The sequence below is a fragment of the Giraffa tippelskirchi genome, chromosome 4 (genome assembly GCF_054371585.1).
Source record: "Giraffa tippelskirchi isolate mGirTip1 chromosome 4, T2T-mGirTip1v1.2.pri, whole genome shotgun sequence".
Classification (NCBI taxonomy): Eukaryota; Metazoa; Chordata; class Mammalia; order Artiodactyla; family Giraffidae; genus Giraffa; species Giraffa tippelskirchi.
This window is the reverse complement of record NC_137278.1, coordinates 73,309,367-73,328,577: the sequence shown is the minus strand read 5'-3', so window position 1 is coordinate 73,328,577 and position 19,211 is coordinate 73,309,367. Positions and strand designations below refer to the sequence as shown.

The 19,211-nt window shown below is 35.4% G+C and overlaps 2 protein-coding genes across 3 annotated transcripts in view; one reads left to right on the top strand and one right to left on the bottom strand.

Annotated features, from left to right (window-relative positions):
• The window catches only part of RHOQ (ras homolog family member Q), a 39,981-nt gene extending 31,696 nt beyond the window's left edge, over positions 1-8,285 (top strand). The window contains exons 3-5 of the mRNA XM_081592027.1: positions 477-641; positions 950-1,045; positions 4,967-8,285. Coding sequence (XP_081448153.1) covers positions 477-641; positions 950-1,045; positions 4,967-5,122 — 417 coding nt within the window. The 3' untranslated portion in view covers positions 5,123-8,285. The remainder of the gene's footprint in view (positions 1-476; positions 642-949; positions 1,046-4,966) is intronic.
• Positions 5,331-19,211, bottom strand: part of PIGF (phosphatidylinositol glycan anchor biosynthesis class F) — a 36,267-nt gene continuing 22,386 nt past the window's right edge. For both annotated transcript variants that reach the window (XM_081592025.1, XM_081592026.1), the window contains exons 5-6: positions 17,436-17,544; positions 5,331-5,638 (exon numbers count right to left, since the gene is read on the bottom strand). In XM_081592025.1, the coding sequence (XP_081448151.1) occupies positions 5,525-5,638; positions 17,436-17,544 (223 nt within the window). In that variant the 3' untranslated portion in view covers positions 5,331-5,524. The remainder of the gene's footprint in view (positions 5,639-17,435; positions 17,545-19,211) is intronic.

Genomic DNA, 19,211 nt, shown 5'->3' with positions numbered 1-19,211 from the left:
TTCCCTACACAAGTCATTTAACTTGGGCGCCTCAGATTATGCAAATGCAAAACAGAGAGAGTGGTTCTTATGTCACATAGTTGTTACAAGGATTAAATAAGTAACATGAGAGAGCATATTGGTATGTTTACATAGTAACATTCAGTATATAATACTAGTTATTATACATGACTGTACCTAGATATTTAGCCACAATCAATTCTGTGTGCAAACTTTTCAGTTAAAGATGCTTCCAGTGAAAACTGTGGTCATCACAATGTATTTTCTCAAAGTTTCCTTGTAGTTGTTAATGATATTGTCATGTTTTTACCCCCCTGGTGTTTAGAACTTCCAAAAGGAGAACAGCAAAAATGAATGCAATTGTGTTCATTTGTGGAATAGTCCCGACCATGCTTTTTTGACCATCTAATCTAATGTACATATTTATTAGTAAATTCACAGTGATGGAAATAATGAGGTTTTTCTTTCTTCCTTAGGAAGACTATGATCGTCTGAGGCCTTTATCTTACCCAATGACTGATGTCTTCCTTATATGCTTCTCTGTGGTGAATCCAGCCTCATTTCAAAATGTGAAAGAGGAGTGGGTACCAGAACTTAAAGAATACGCACCAAATGTACCCTTTTTATTAATAGGAACTCAGGTATGTATGTTTTAATTTTACCTGTTCAAGAATAACCTTCCTGGCCTGCCTCGTGATGTTGCTCTTAGATGATGGCTCCAAGGTTTAGCAAATGAGATATGTGTTTAATCTCAGTTGTTAGTTATAATAAATTCTGTCACACTTTTGGGAAAGGTAGTGTCAAAAGAAAGCAATTACTGTATTAGTCCATTTTAAAAATCAAGTTCCTTTGTAATCTTTTTTTTTATATGTGGGGGTTAAATGGTACTACATGTTTTATCTTTAAAGACTGATGCTATTATGGGATGTTATCAACTTTCCTTAACTAGATTGATCTCCGAGATGACCCCAAAACTTTAGCAAGACTGAATGATATGAAGGAAAAACCTATATGTGTGGAGCAAGGACAGAAACTAGCAAAAGAGGTAATGCAACCTTTACAGAATTTAAAAATAAATGTAAATGAAGCTAAGGTAGTAATAGAAGCAAGTATTTATTGTGCATTTACCATATGCCGGGCACTGTGCTGAGTGTTTTACATGCATTCGATCATTTAATCCTTGCATCAGCTCGGTGAGGTCGATTGACCAGTTGCTCTGGAGGAGAAAACAGAGGCATGGCAACGTCATGTAACTTGTCAGGTAGCTTGTAAGGTCCTGCAGGTAATAAATGGCAGAGCTGAGTTCAGTAAAGACCTGACTCCAATCTTCAAACCTGTGCTACACTGCCAACAATATTTTCCTAATAAGTCATGTATAGAAAGAGGTGTCAGAAAAAAGGGCTTCTTAATCAGGCCCTGTCTTCAGTGAAGACTCATGGAGTAGGCAGTGGAGTGCAATTGGAGGGCAATTTAAATCTGCAGTTAAAAAACAAAAAAGTATGGCTGGGTAGGAGAGGAAATGTGTTGCAATCTTTTTATGAAAGGTGGAAAATATTATCATTCTAAAAATATAACTCTGATGCACAAAATGCCTCTTAACTTATAGTCTTCCTTTCCCCAAAGAAAGGCATACTTTTTTCTCCATTTGGCCCTAACGTTATTGGATTCTATTTTTAGATGTTATGACTTTAATGGAAATGGAATCTAATAAGGGCTTTTTAAAAACACTACCAAAAGGCAGAAAAAAGCAAGAAAACTTTTTGGAGGATAGTGTTTCCTAAAGCAAAAGAGAAATAGTTTCACTAACAAGTCACTTTAGAAATTCCAAGTACTAAATTCTGTCATCTTGGGGGAGAAGGAATTTCTAAATGTCATAAAGGTAAAAGTCATAAATGAAAACATTGATGATTTAACTACATAAAAATTTAATATATCAAAATACCAGAAATAAAATTTAAAGTCATATAACAAACTTGACATTTGTGGCAGAAAAATGGGTTAATATCAGTTTACAGGAGCCCCCCTGCATATGGATTAATCAGAGAAAGACAGGTATACATATATTGGGAATTTTACATATATATATAGATAGATAGATAGATAGATAGATAGATATAGATATACTCCAATAGGAAAAGGGACTCAGATTCTTCAAAAAATGAGGATTTCCATAGAAGATAAGAAATACGTTCATACTCCTTAGTGGTCAACTGTAAGTTCAGTTTCCATCTATAAAATTGGCAAAAACACTGTCCCAGCAGGGCAAGGTCTTCCCTGATGGCTCAGACAGTAAAGAATCTGCCTGCAATGAGGGAGACTTGGGCTCAATTCCTGGGTTGGGAAGATCCCCTGGAGAGGGAAATGGCAGCTCACTCCAGTATTCTTGCCCGGAGAATTCCATGGACAGGAGCCTGGTGGGCCACAGTCCATGGGGTCGCAAAGAGTCGGACATGACTGAATGACTAACACACGATGGGGCAAGGAAGTGGGTGCTCTGTGGTTCTATTGGTCATTGAGTAAAAGCAGCCTCAACAACATGCAAAAGCCTTAAAGTCACGAACGCTTTCGATCAAGCAATTCCATAGGTAGGAGTGTATCCTAAAAAAATTACATAGGATGTGCTTAAAGAGATGGCCATAAAGTTGCTGCATTGTTTATAACAGCAAAAAACAAAAAATCCTGCATCTATTACAATTTTATACTAATGTATCTATTACAATGTTCATGCTTATTATAAAGTTTAAGGGGAAAAAATGGTTGCAAAACACTATGATCCCGTTTTTAGACCTGTCAGCAGCATTTGGCACAATTGGTCCCTTCTTGAAACACTTTGACTTGGCTTCCTTGAATGCCCTCTCTTGGGCTTTCTCCTCTCTCGTTGGCCTCTTCTCCTTCTCCTCGTCTCCCTGTCTCTGAATGTTGGAGAGTCCAGGGATCAGCCCTTAGCTTCTTGGATGTCTTTCCTTCTATATCCACATGCAGTCCTTAGGCCTGTTGAGCTTCTATCAGTTTTGTGGTTTGAACAATCTACTACTGAGCTTCCCAAATTCCCATCTGCAGCCTGGACTTCTAGACTTGGTAGTCCAACTTTTCATCCAACAAGTCCATCCTGGTGGTAAGCATCTCAAAATTAACACGTCCAATACAGAATTCCCAATTTCATCCTCCAGGCTTGTCTTCCCAGTTACTCGGGTTAAAAACCTTGAAGTCACACTTGACCTTGTTCTTCCTCTCATACCATACAGTGAATCCTTCAGCAAAACCTGTTTGTTTTGCTTTCAAATATATCCAGAATACCTATGTTCCTCACTGTCCCCTCCTTTGGCAGCCTGCTCCAGGCTCCTTCCCTCTCTGCCTGGATTAACTGAAACAGCTTCTCACTCACCTTTCTGCTTCTGTCTGTGTCTGTTAACCTGTTCTCAACACAGCAGCCATTGAGTCTTTAAAAATAGAAGCTCCATTAGCTCACTGCTCTGTGCAGAATCCTCCAGTTGCTCCCCAGCTGACTTTGAATAAAACCCCCACTGTGGCATCCAGGCCCAGCCACCTCTGCTTCATTCATTGTGCTCGAGGCACACGGCCTCCATGCTGTTTCCTGTTTTCTGCCTCTAGGCCTTTGCCCTTTCACTGCTTCCTCTGCCTGGGAGTCTTCCTGATGTAGACATTGTTCATACTTTCCTTTTAGATATCTGATCCAATATCACTCTCTCAATGAGATCTTGCCTGACCGGTCCCCACTCCTATCCCCATGGGCTATACAGTCCATGGGATTCTCCAGGCCACAATACTGGAGTGGGTAGCTGTTCCCTTCTCCAGGGGATCTTCTCAACCCAGGGATCAAACCCAAGTCTCTCGCATTGCAGGCAGATTACCAGCTGAGCCACCAGGGAACCCCAAGAATACTGGAGTGGGTAGCCTATCCCTTCTCCAGCGGATCTTCCCGACCCAGGAGTAGAACTGGTGTCTCCTGTATTGCAGACAGATTCTTTACCAGCTGAGCTACTAGGAAAGCACTTCCTTTTAGATCTCTGCTCCAATATCACTCTCTCAATGAGATCTTGCCTGACCTGTCCCCACTCCCTATCTCCTTCCCCATTTTTCTCCAAACCACTTCTACCTCTATATTTATTAATCCATGGTCTTCTTCCTCTAAAATACATTTCATTGAGAATTGCATAGGGACTTAATTTTGTTCCTTGTTGTAGGAAGGAACAAATTCCTTCCTCTGATTTGGCAAATCAGTGCTCTTTAAGTTTTCGATAAATGGACAGACAGATGGATAGATGGATGGATGGATGGATGGATGGATGGGGCCCCTCTCAGAGTAGAAACCAAAGTCCTTACTCGAAGTCACTATCTTGAGGCTACCTCACTGACCTCATCTCTTGGCACTACCCCTGTTCACCCTCTCCCCTGCCACTCTGGCTTCTGTCCTGCCCCCCTGAATGTTCCAAGCATGTTCCTGCATCAGGGATCTTTACGTCTGTGGCTCTGTATGCTGGAAACCCTGCCAGTAGGTATCCCTCACTTTACCTTGTTGAGCAGCTTTCACTGACCATCACTACCACTGTCATGGGCACCCTCTCCCGCCCTCTCTTTTTTAACCCATCACATGTGCCACCATCTCTGTATTCCTTCCTGTGTTCCTCCCCCAGGAGAACTTAAGCAAATATAAGCATCACACAGCAGGGGTTTTGCTCAGTTCATAGACATGATTCCCAGCACCTAAAAACAGTGCCAGGCATATAATAGGTATCCAGTAAACATTTGATGATTAAAAGAATTTTTCAGAGAAAGTCTGCAAGGATATATACACTAATATTTTAACAGCTATCTCTAGGGAGTCATAAATATGATTTCATTCCTTTTGCATTTTATGATTTTCCTTATAATGGTATGTCTGTGTGGTACCAGTTGTGTAAAAAAGATTTTATATATTTGTGATTTTTTTTTTTCTCCCTCACAGATAGGTGCGTGCTGCTATGTGGAATGTTCAGCTTTAACACAGAAGGGATTGAAGACTGTTTTTGATGAGGCTATCATAGCCATTTTAACTCCAAAGAAACACACAGTAAAAAAAAGAATAGGATCAAGATGTATAAACTGTTGTTTGATTACGTGAGAAACATCTTCAGTGGCCAAGGAAACTGTCCATTTCTCTCAGAAAGCATATGAAATGCTACAGCTGTACCCAGACCTCTTATAAATAATGGAGCAGTTTAAAACTTGAAAGGAAAAAAAAACCAACCTTGCCCTCAGAATTCTATAAAAGTTCATTAAGAATGTTTCTTAAAGGTCCAAGAAGCAGCAAACAGCATCTGAAGCCACAATCTATTATAAATACTTTATTTCAACTAGAAGGTACAATCTCTCAGGGGTTTCATAGTTTAAAAAGCTACAATCACATCATGTAACTACATAAAAAACAGTGCTGTTAAGTGGAACTGCCTGGCTTAGACCATATACATTTCTGCACAGTCTTTATGGAATCTGCACAAACAAATCTCTTCTCCCTTTGCTCCAATTAATTGTTCTTGTATGTGAGTTTCTTTCTATTCCAGTATATCCAGAGTGGTGAAATGACAAGGCCAGCCACGTAGCCAAAGGTTGCTCCAAGCGTGCAGGAGATGGGCCATTCCTGAGGAGAGAATGTATGAGATCAAAAAGAACAAATGTTTTATTATTACTTGAGCACAAGTGTAACCTAAATATTTCTATATTAAAGCTTAACGTGCTTTCTTAAAGAATGCCAAAAGTGTAATAAGGTCATAACTGCATTTATCATGAACACTAAAAATGTACACATTTTAGTTAATGTGCATTCAACTGTAACAAGGCTTCTGGCGATTGTAGATTTAGTTTGATGCTCCCCAGACTGCATGAGATACATGCTGAGATTACAGATTAAAACTTTGGGTCAGACTTTGTCATAATCCTGGACTCAACTTAGCTCTCTGAACTAGTTGGTAGTTTTTTTTTTTAATTTCCACATTGGCTTGTATATCAAATGAAACAAAAAGTGTGTATGCTGACCAAACCACAAGAAACTTTAAATCATGTAAAGACAAATGACCTAGAATTCAAGCATGTTACATGGAATTTATAACAAAGCAACTGCTTTCATAATAAAACTGATGTCACCTTTCAGACATAGATATTGAAACCACAGTAGAAGTTACAGAACTACAACTTAACGTACACATCTAGAGTATGAGTTAAATGACGCACTGGCTTCGAAATACCCATTTTTCTCCAGTCATGTTACATTTCACAATATTACCTCTAGCCAGAAGTAAATAACGTTGATTTATTGATCATCCGTGAGCAGTGCATGGTGGTCCTGAGGTGAAAGGTCCTGCTTTAAAAAAGTTTTTTTCATGTTTATCTGTGAAGCTCATTTGGTATACTGGAGCCATTTCTAATTTTTCTCTAGGGAAACAGGCCGTATAACTGTGTTAGAGGTGAACCATCTTAATGACAGTTCTGTTACCTAATTAAGCTTCCTTGTTTGGTCTGCTGTTGATCTACCTTAGTCCAAATCCCATGCAACGGACAGTGTGTTAGACAAAGATTCAGTGTGAACAACTGATGCAGTTCAGAGAAGCATAATCTAATACATAATTTTTCCCTCCAGCCTTTCCTACATTTAAACTTGCTGTTGCCTAAATTATGATTTCTTTATGTCTTTGGTGAGCTTCTTTTAATTTCCATGATTTGAGCTTATAGCTATGACTATTGCACAGATTGGGTAATGGAACACTAAACTTTTATACTTGAAAATGACAGCCTTAAATGCTCATAGCAGTCACAAATCTAGGATGTATTGTCTTGTGTGTGAGCTTTGTAGAGGTTTTATAAGCATCATCTTCCCCATTAAAGAGTGGAGAATCTGCTGGATAACTGGTCAGGAGCTTTCTCTCCTGAACTGGACAGTGGATATCTTCTTTCTCCCAAGAAGCGGTGGTTCGTGTTAAGTATCATGGCCTTATGTATGCTCAAATGGAATCTGATGTAACTTTCTCATTTAATTTTGGTCTGCTATTTTTAGATAGAACTGAAAGAATTGTATAACTCAATTAGTATATTAGCCAAGTTGTCCAACACATGATATAAAGGAATTAAGACAGTAAAGTATTATATATTTATTTCCAGCTTGCCTTTGGGGATTTGATGGGAATTTTTTTTCTTCTTCACTTCACATATCTGAAACTCTTCACACATGGTTTCCTAGCCAATAAAGTTAAAATCTAGAATTTGCCCTGCCCTAAGAGAAATGGGGTCGCGCAGAGTCGGACACGACTGAAGCGACTTAGCAGCAAGAGAAATGGACGAGGAATCTAGAAACACACACTCTAGTGTCATCTCTGTTTCTTGATTGGGCCTCATTTTTCTCATCTTTTAAATATGGATTCTAATGTCTCTTCCTATCAACTGCTATTATTTTCTTCTTTCTTACAGTAATTACTGTTGGACATTACCTTTTCGGCTTCATGTTCTTAAGATGGTAAAAATCCTGTATATAAATTATTAGAACTCTAAGCAAAGATGATTGTATCATCTGAACCTGAGGTGCCTTAGGTACTCTACTGACCTTGATGGGGTTTGGAGTTTCCCATTGCTTATGAAGAACCTTTTCATTGCTTTGGTTCTTTAGTATCTCTCTTTTTTTTTTTTTTTGCAAAATCCTTTCAGCCACTTTAACTAAAACCAAAGATTTCTTTTTTCCTGTTTATAAACAGATTATAGAAAAGTTGCCTTATTTTCAGAAGCATGTCTTCACTTAAAACTTAGGTTTCCACAGAAATTCAGGCTAATCACTGGAAAAACATAGTGAAATATCTGGAAAATAAAATACTTCAAAAATATCTTACTGACATGAATTTTGCTAGTGAATGAAAATACAGTGCTTCAAATAAGATCATGTATGAATGAACTCAAACTTACTTAAGTTTTTTTGCATGTAAGTAATCAGTTTGAAGTCCTAGGGACTTCCTGACATCTTATTTAATATTTTGCTTATATCCTTATTCGATCTTTAAAGGTACATTTTAGGTTAGCCTATGTTGAATTATCATATTTCCAAAAAGTAGAGCCTGAACTAATGGTTTTGATTGTGAATTATCTTAGTTACTTTAGGCATTGCTTCCATTTGATTTTAATTATTCAGTTTACGTACCAAATTGAATACTCGTTTGTTGGTTGTTGCTTTTTAAGTGATTGTTAAACCTTTAATAGTGTCCCATCTCAACACATGGGGTTACAAATAAAATAATATGCATAGTTTACTACCTATGTAAAGTATTGAACTTCTTACCTTAGTAGTTTTTATTTAACACTCTGTGTAAACATTTGGACTAACACTCAATTTTCCTGATTCTCATTGCTGTGAGTTTCTGTATCATCGGCCAAGTGTGAGCACCTGCACTTTGGTGAAGAGCACATTGTCAAAGTGTAGGGAGAATCAGATCCCTTATGAATCCAGCCAGATTCCAATTTGGGTTACTAAATTCCATTTTAATCACTTTGTAATTTCAGTGTGGCTCTTTGTTTCCAAACACAAAGATATATTTACACATACATTCTTCAAATAGCTGCCATACCTCACCTCCAGTGGAATGCCAGAAATGAAGTAAATATTAAAAAGTTAAAAAGTTTTGCCTAAAGAGGCGGTAAGGTTTGAAACACTTGCTATTCAACATCTCAAGGAATCCATGCCATCAACAAATCAAAAGGCTGGACTAGCTGTGGACACTGTTTGCTAGTGATAGGTCACACTCTCCTGCTTGATTTTCCTTAAAGTAAGTAATTCTTATCTGTAACATAGTCATTTTTAACAAGAGATTTTCTTTATATAAGGGCAAACTTTCCTGATTTTTATAAACCAAGATAGGGAATGGCACAGAGGCTATTGGAGGGAGTTGGGGTTGGGGAGGGGCGGGAGGCTGCCAACAAACAAACTTTCCTCAAACAATTTGCTACTAACCTTCTTAACTGCTTTAAAACAATTTAAAAACTATCCTGTGGCAACAGATCATACTGAATTGTCAAACAATCCTAGATGTGTCACGTATTTTCATAAATAGATTTTGAAGTTTTCCATTTAAAAGTATCTCACATACGGAGATGTTTCTATTTATCATTCCTCATACTACAAATAGGATTAAAAACACACACATGGTATCTATTGAACAGACAATTCAACTGCGTTGCTATAAACATGTCTCCAAATGATGGTCATCTGAGATAGAGCTATATAATTATCTTGTTTTGTTTAAGGAAAATAGAAAACTCAAAGACATTCACGTAAAAGTCACATGTGTTTATCACTAAAAGACCATCTTTTTATCCAATTTTTTATAAAAGTAAAATTTTTTAAAAAGAAAATTTTCTGTTGCATAACAAAAGATAATATAGCGCAATTGGGTAAAATTACTATGGTTACTGTCAAAAAGAAAAACTTTAAAAAAATGAGTAGCTACATCATGTGAAGAAAGTATCCTGCTTTAGAGTACTACTATTATCCTTGCTCTAAATCAAATAATTCCTTATTTGTCTCAGCACTTGAAAAAAGTGTTTGCTTAAAATAATCAGCATTAACAAAGGCCTGATACATAGGATCTTAGTACATGGTACTAACAATAGGTTATTTTTCTCTTAGAAATGAAACAATTTCACCCTAATAAGCTTTAAAAAAAACTTTTAAAATAATACAGATATATGTTTTTCTGTTAGAAAATAATAATCACTATTATTGCCGCTTGAAAGACACTTCAAAATTACATTATTTCTACCTGAAGACCACACTACATTCTTCTGATCAGGCACTGCTATAAAACTCTGCTTTACATTTTAGGAAAGCATGTTCTAAGTAGTAGAGAATAGTGATTAAGAACAATGATTTTGTATTAGACTGGATTTGAGTCTCAACTCTGCCATTTATTAAATAAGTGACCTTGGGAAACTAATCTGGGTGGAATCTAAGATATGACATAAAGGAACTTATTTATAAAACAGAAATAGTCTTATAGAAAACAAACTTATGGTTACCAAAGAGAAAAGGGGATAAAGGGATAAATTAGGAGTTTGGCATTAACATATACACACTCCTATATATAAAACAGACAACAAGAATCTGCTGTATAGCACAGAGAACTAAACAATATTTAGTATCTGGTAATAACCTATAAGGGCTTCTTCTCTGGCAGCACAGACAGTAAAGAATCCGCTTGTGATGCAGGAGACATGGAGTTCGGTCCCTGGGTTGGGATTTTAGGAAAGGAAAATGTACTAATACACAGAGTTTGAAAGCATGTTCTAAGTAGTAGAGAATAGTATTCTCTATGTGTGTATATATATATATTCTGAATCACTTTGCTGTATACCTGGAAGTAACACAACATTGTAAATCAACTATACTTCAAAAAAAAAAGTTAACAAAAATATGACCCTAGGCAAGTCGCCTAACCTTTCTGTGCCTTGGTTTCTTATCTGCAAAACGAGGATCACTGTAAAACTCACCTCACAGGGTTACTGTAATGTCCAAATGAGGTAATGTCCTATGTGGTACTTAAAATCATACCTAAAACATAGGTCTGGCACTTAGGACAAGTGACTAATCAATGAGTTATAACTGATAATCTTTCAGTTCATATTTTTAAATAGGCACATATGAAATAAATTGTAATTACAATCTACAACACTATCATTCCTCAAATACACCATCTCTAAAGCTATTTTTTAAAGTATTTCTAAAAAACTACACCTACCAATATATGGCAGACATTTCTATCATTTTTAAGAGTCTCCATTTGAATGGCTCTATTCATTCAAAACTATGTATTGAGAGCCCCTACTATAAACCAAGCAATTAAGGGGTAAACTAAGATTATTTTTTAGATAAATTTTAATAACACAAACTTTAAAAAATGTGTTGCAATATAATTTTTGGAGAGGTATGTGATATGAGAGATCTCAAGGGAAAACTGACTTATCTTCAAATCAGAAAACCTAGAAACACTTAGAACAACTCACAACCATTAGGATTACTGACTCAGATAAAAAACGAAGATAAAACCCAGGCAATTCTAAGTTTCACACAAACTACTTTTTAATATGTTTTGTTTATCATGCTTACCATAGATTTACATTTGCATGGCTGATAGAATTCATCTTTCAAAACCTACTTACTTTCAAACTTCAACTGGTTTTAAATGATCATTTATATTTTCCTCTGAATTTGGTTTTAAATGATGTGTTTTTCCAGATGTCCTTAAAGTAGATGCTACTGTCTGGTGTAAGAATACATGAACAGATGAATCGACTCATCTGGATACATTTCTCTGGTTGGTTGTAACTCAGAGTTGGTTGGTTCAGAGTTGGTTGTAACTCTGCCCTGAGCCATGTATACTCTACCACTCTCCTGTGACTAAGAACACAGATTTGGGAACAGCTATTTGTGGAGAGGCCCACAGTCTCCGGGCTGGAACTTCTTGTCAAAGTGACGATATAAGGTCCCTGCCAGGACCATGAAAATGAGTTTCACCTTAGCCAGCACTCTTCTCTATCACATGCAAGTCCTACTAGCATATCATTTTCAGTATCACTGCCCTACAATGAACCCACCTTTTAAATCCCAAACCACTTTCTATCAGCTAAGTATTAGTATTTTTCCCATGCTTGAAGTATGTAGCTCATATTCATATAAATTAATATTTTATTTTGGTTTGTCTAAAACACTGTGTAAGACCTTTAGTAACAGAAACACCAATTAACCTAAAAATAGGCACTCTTTCAATAATTAAATCCATAATCTTGGCTTCATCCCTTTCTCTACCATTATTTGTTGTGATTCATTTAATTTTCCTAATGATCTCCAGCATCAATTTATTCAAGTATTATCTGTGGCACCTGTGACTTTTAATAATGAATATATGTTTCACAGATATTAATTTTTAAACCTGATAAGACGAGACAACAAAAAATAATTTTTAAATACAACAATGCCTCATTTATTTGGTATCTGATGGGAATAAGTACAAATATTTAACAATTTTAAATTGTTCTAAAGACAATCTCCATCCATTCTGCTTTTTAACTTTACAAGAAACAAATACACTCAGAAGAGATTTGATTATCTGTTCAATTCCATTTTGGAGATAGTAGCACTGGAAGTCCAGAGTTTAAAGGTATTTGTTGGTTTTCTAGGTACAAAATCCTCATGTATTAGCTTCAAATACTCTTCTACAAATATATTAAATTTTTTGGTCTAATATACACTACCAACTGAGTGGTCATGGCATTTAAATGAGATTCTCATGTGGGGAAAGAAATATAGTATAATAACTACTTGACCTTTTTCAAAAAAATCTAAGCCATGGTCATTGTTAAAGAAGAATGGGGGTAAAGAGAATCATGGTGTCCTGGAGCGCTGGATTCTGAGTCTTCCTCTAATCAGTCAAGAAATGCTGAACAAGATGCATCCTCCTCTCCTCACACTTGGCTCTCTTATGTGTAGAAATGAGGATGAAACCTACCTCGCACTATGGTTACCAGGATTAAGTTACTTTTGTGACAGTGCCAAGCCCCATGCCTGGTACATAAACAAAGAGATACTGTGTTTTCCTTCTACTGCCATCTGAAATGTCAGATAGGATTGAAAATTACATGAAATCCAAATACCCTAAATACCCAAATACCAAAGAAACAAAAAGATGAGTTAGCAATCCACTCTACCAATTTAAGGACCATTGTGCAGAACAAATAAAACAAGCTGAGGTAATGCACATTCTCTGGAGAATTCAAATAATGAATTGGCAGGTTTTTGGGAATGCTAAGAAAAAAGTCATTAACCTACTCCTTTTATAGGTCATAAATGCCTATAACATCAGTTAAGCAGTTAACTGTCAGGTTCTGAACTAAGTAATTTAGAATTATATTATTGAATCCTCACTAGCAAGTGTCAGAGCCAGGGTTTGAACCCAGTAATTTGATGCCTCAGCTCTTAAACATCCTGTTATCTGTCTACCTATTAATAAAACATGCGGGTTTAAAAACTTCCTGTAAATTTCCTTTGTTTAGAATGATCAACAACAGTTCTTAACTTTGTACTAATTTTTTTAATAACGTGAAGTGCCGATTTTTGATAAGACATTTTCCAGATGAAAAGCTGATAACCATATATTCTGAAAATATTTAGAGCATATTAAATCTGAATCAGAATCTAACTCACAATCTGGATCGAAATTATCATTACCAAACAAATTCCAGTCCTGGTAATATTTCTGTTATAACTGACAGTTAACTGTCAGGTTCTGAACTAAGTAATTTAGAATTATATTATTGAATCCTCACTAGCAAGTGTCAGAGCCAGGGTTTGAACCCAGTAATTTGATGCCTCAGCTCTTAAACATCCTGTTATCTGTCTACCTATTAATAAAACATGCGGGTTTAAAAACTTCCTGTAAATTTCCTTTGTTTAGAATGATCAACAACAGTTCTTAACTTTGTACTAATTTTTTTAATAACGTGAAGTGCCGATTTTTGATAAGACATTTTCCAGATGAAAAGCTGATAACCATATATTCTGAAAATATTTAGAGCATATTAAATCTGAATCAGAATCTAACTCACAATCTGGATCGAAATTATCATTACCAAACAAATTCCAGTCCTGGTAATATTTCTGTTATAACTTATACAGAATATGTACTTTGTACACAGTAAGAACTCAACAAATACTGATTTGCTATATTTACGGCAGATGGAAGCATCAAATTATAATGTAAAAAGATTTTCCATAGTCAAAAATTTTGTCAGTTACTGCAGCTATAAGTTTTCTCTGGGAGTGAAAAAGGCAGTCTGGGTTATGGACAATTCAATGTTTATAATGTAATAATTAAGGCAGGGAAGAGAAGCAAGATGACTTTGAATTACTTTCAAAGAAAACAATAAAGATGACCAACAACATAGTGGGCAGCCATCAACCATATTCTCTTTCACCAAATTCTCTTGATGCCTCCTAGAAATGGAAGGATTCCTCCAATTATAAAGATGCCTGGTATCTTTTGTCATTTGTCATGACTTAAAATTATTTAAAATTCCTATTAGTAAGTGAAAAAAACCTTTTCATTAAGGTTATATATTTTCAATGGGCCTTTCCAGTCACTAAATTTTGAAACAATTTAAAAACTATAAATATTCTTGAACTTGCTCAGTACAGAACTCACATCATTATATAATCTTATGCTTGGCCTCTGGGCACTTTATACACAGTCAGATTGAGTACAAAGTAGAAAAATGGAACTAAAATATGTGAAGGTTTTTGTGAGGTGGTTTGTGTGTATGTGTTTTTAAAGAAAGTGTAATTGCTTAACTAGATACTCTTGCTTCTCCAAGTTTACTTATTTTTATTAAACATAAGTAAAATCAGATCACAACCCAGAAAAGCTTGCTTTACCACAAACATATCAAATCTTTATTGGGCTACAAGGAATACAGAGCTAAAATCTTTTCCTAATACTATAATATTAAAGTTTAAATAATAAAGTATAGACAGAAGTTATCTTCTTCTGAAATTCTACTTTAGAAAAATCTCCATTCTGAAGTAATGCCATAATCTTTTATCTGGCATATTGTTTCACTGGCAGATTCTGTCAGCATCATGAGCCACACTGAGTACTTATTGTGTAGTTAGGTTTACAAAGAAAAAAACAGAACAGAAAACTTTGATAAAAATAAAAAGTGAAAAAAAAAGACATCGTTTCTCTAGTTTATAATGGCTAAACTAGTTAATAATTGCTAAACTGGGGAGGGGCAGGTAATTATTATGTGACTAAAAGATGATTAATTATGCATCACTTCTAACATATCTATCATAATTTTAAAAGATGATAGTGAATACATATCTATCATAATTTTGAAAGATGATAGTAAATAAGTGGCTCATTAACTTGGAATACTCTTAAAACAACCCAGTAGTAAAGATTATTAAATAACCAGCAATATTCCAGTCAAATGAAACATTCCTAATGAAGACCAACATTTGTTACATACTAAATTAGCTAGCTAGAAATTTTTTTTAAAGTCAATAATTCAAATAGAAAATTTGTATTAATTTAAAAAGTCTGATACCATTAATTTAGATCCGGTTCACCTCTTACTGTAAATAAGAATTGAGGTAGAAAAATGAGAGTCACTAGCTAGAAGCCTAAACAATCAAAAATGGATAATTGGATTGTAAATAATTGAAATATATATTTTCTACATAAACCTAAACCCAGATTTTAGAAAGATGCATCTACTCCCCATAATTCAACATCTACTTCTCCATAGTCTTTTTTGCCTGTCGTTCCCCCCACCTTTAGCTGCACCACACAGTATATGGGATCTTAGTTTCCTAATCAGGGATCAAACCCACACCCCCTGCACCAGAAGGCAAAGTCTTAACTACTTAACCACCAGGGATGTCCCTGCATATGATTTATACAGGTGTAAGATGCAAAGAGTCAATTCATTGGAAAAGACCCTGAGGCTGAGAAAAATTGAGGGCAGGAGAAAAAGGGGGCAACAGAGGATGAGATAGTTGGATGGCATCACTGACTCAATGGACATGAGTCTGAGCAAACTCCAGGAGATGGTGAAAGACAAGGAAGCCTGGTGTGCTGTAGTCTATGGGATCGCAAAGACTTGGACACGACTTAGTGACTGAACAACAACAAGATATAAAACTTTTACACTCCAAAATATTCCATCTATATGCAAACTAACAAGCTAATTACATGTTACCTTACCAACTCATAAGCTGATGGCCCATGGTGCATTATATATTGATACTTTGTATTAGGTTTAATTTCATATATCTGAAAAAAGGGATTAAAACACAATTTCCTATGTATACTTTTCAGTGATTTTGATTGTCCTCCAATTTAGAAATTATGACACTATTGAATGAAATTAAGTTTCATAAGATGGTAACTTGAGTACAAATGAATCTCTATTTTCTAGCAATCACTGAGATGGCCAAGAGAATATAAAAGAAACCTTTATTAATACTATAGCCTTGGGAATGGTATCAGTGACACCACACATGCCAAACCTCCAGGGATTTCTATAACATATAAGTAGGTGAAGAACTATTACAGGGAAGGGCAAACCTACCAGACTTACTGAATGTAAAACAACAACTCATTTGTTCGGGAGACACAACATCTAATAGAAACCACAAAGAATGGACTTAAAAAGTAGGCAGTTAAGTGCAAGACATACAATCCAGCTCCCTCAATGGACTTTGGAAAGTGAGACACATATCAGAGATTCATTACCTAGGAATTTATTTTAAAGAGAAAACTGGACAAACTAAGAAAAATTTAAGGAGATAATTGGACAAAACTGCAAGGATGTATGTTTTACCATAATCATGATAATTAATAATAGTGAAAACTGTAAATAATCTAAATATCCATTCATAACAAATTCATATATGATTTTACCCAAATAATACAGCATTACACCTATGCAACTTTTCACAGACATGGAATGAGTTCCATAATATACTGCTGAAGGGGAAAAAAACAGATTAGAAATAATATGTGTACTATGAATAGTTAGTTATACAAAGAGAGAGCTGCAAAGATTGTCACCAAAACACAAATGGGAGTTGCCTCTGGATGGCTAGATATTTGATAATTTTTACTTACTTTTTATAATTATTAGTACTGCTGAAGTTTTCTAAATAAATGTACACTGTCTTTGTAATCAAGAGAAAAATTCTCATTTTGGAAAAAGAAAGTATATTTACATTTTAATACTAAAATTGATTTGGGGGAAATTATCTTGATAATTGGAAACATCCATTAAGATACAGATTAAAAGATCTTTATCATAACATTGTTTATAACAGTAACATAGTAAAAATGGTAAATTATTAGCAGTAATTTAAATGATCAATAGCGAATTTGTTAAATTTTAGAATAACTATATAATGATTTACTACAAAGCCATTAAAATTACGACAAAGATGTATTCATCACTAGCTCAGTGACCTTGGAAATATCACAAGTCCTCTAGGTATCAGTTTTCTCATCTGTAAAATGCGGATAAAAAGAATACTTACAGTGCTTCTCCTAGCTTATTAGCTATACTCTATTGTGACAGAAAATGAAAAATCTGATGTTTATAAGTTTCCTCTAATTTCACAAACACTTATTTCAAAATCGACTTTGCTATATGCTAAAATAGTGCTGGAAGACAGAAACAGGCTAATCTGGATACCTGTAGCACTGAGGCCCCAATAAGTCACCCAGATTACAGTGAAGAGGGAACCGACGTCCCTATTTAACTGAACAATGGAACAATTTATATATACACTTGTTGGCATCATCAGTTTTACCCTCACGGTACAAATATTTACTTTGCTGCTTTAAGGAGTTGAAACCAACCTGCCATGGTCTTCCCCAATCGAGTGGAATAGGAAAGGCTCCAAGCCATATTCCTACAAAACTAGAAATTGTAGTGATCTGAAGACTATTCTCCCAAACGGACGTAACTCTGTAAAACACAAATATATAAATCATTGGTGGAACAGATCTCAGCTGCTGGGAAATCAAACGAATAGCACACATTAACACCACACATATGTACGTATTCTGTTCATTTCAAATAAGCATCTAAAATTGACACATAAATATTGGCCATGAATCATTAACAATTAATTGGCAAGAAGCTATAAGTGGTTTTCAGCTGGAAAAGTAACATATACACATACTGAAAGTCAAACAATACAAGAGAGTATTTGCAATGAATGCTAAGTCCTCTTCTCACCTTTATCAACTTTGGTTCCTTTTCCCAGAAGTAACTATTACTAACTTAGTACATATCCTTCCAGAAATATTTTATACACACAAAACCACACAATTTTGTTTAGAATGATATATGCACATCTGCTTATATGCACACATGTATGCATAAACCCTTCAAAACAAAACTCAAAAGTACCATGTCATAAACACGGTTTTGCTGTGTGCCTCCCCCTGTTAACAGTTTTACTAGTATTCCATTGTACCAAGGAAGCACATTTATTCAACTAGTCCCTTATGGCACATTTCATTTAAGAAAATCAACTCTATTTGGCGGGGAAGGAGTAGAGAATGAGAACAAAATATTACAAAAGATCCAATGATTTGGCCTACCATTCTTATTTATTAAGTGCACATCTTATAGTGTAAAGGTAGAAAGAGATAACTCTGCCTGTCTCTTAGTAAGTCTTGGCTTCAGTCTGCCCCTAATGTGATTACTTAGCTGGGTGGAATAAGAATCTTACTACAGTGGAGTAAACCACTCCCCCAAAACGCAGTAACTGGAGTCCAAATATTCAACTGTTTCAAATGCAGTGTTTAGTTATTCTGAAGTTTATGAAAAGCAGTTTCTTCTGTTAGTGTGGTAAAGGGGGGAAACATTTGCTTTGTTAGATGACTGCTTTAGAAACAGGCTAATTACTATACACAAAACGTACACTGAATTAAAACCATCCAGAATGACAAGCCAGTCCATAAACCAACGTCCCATCATCCATCCATCTCATTACTACCTTTCCCTCACCTACACGAGTTAAGAGCTTCAGCCTGTTTCTATTGAAAACTAGGGCTGGAAGAAGATTGGAGGCAATCCCCATACATCTAAATCTGTGTTATTTGTTGCGCTTAATTGTTCTATTCTATTTTGTGTAACACTTAAAAATAAAAGTCAATTTCTTCAACTAACATTCAACAGAACAGAGATCTATTCCAGTCTTAGAGGTGAAAAAACTGATGAGTTGAATGTAAAGAGAGAAATGTACGATTCAGGCCAACTTAAAGGTTTGTCTAATGTAATTTTTTACTTTATGTCGCTGAGAAATGTTGACTACCTTTCACTAAAACACACACCTCTTTGTATTGCAATGTGTAAAGTGATTTGCCGAGAGATACAAAAGTTGAGAGCAGAGTTTACTTTCTGCTACTTTCTTTTTTTTATGAAAGAGGAAGTTCAGCTGAATTTGGAAGAATGAGCAGTATTTGATCTTAAAGAAATGGAGAAAGAGGTATACTATAGGTTAAGAGAACGTAAGTAAAATTGGTTGAGCCCAAGTGGAAGAATGGGTAACAACACTGGAAAAGTAGGTTACAGTAGGATTTTTTAAAAAAATAATGGCTTTACTGAATACAGTAAAAAAAAAA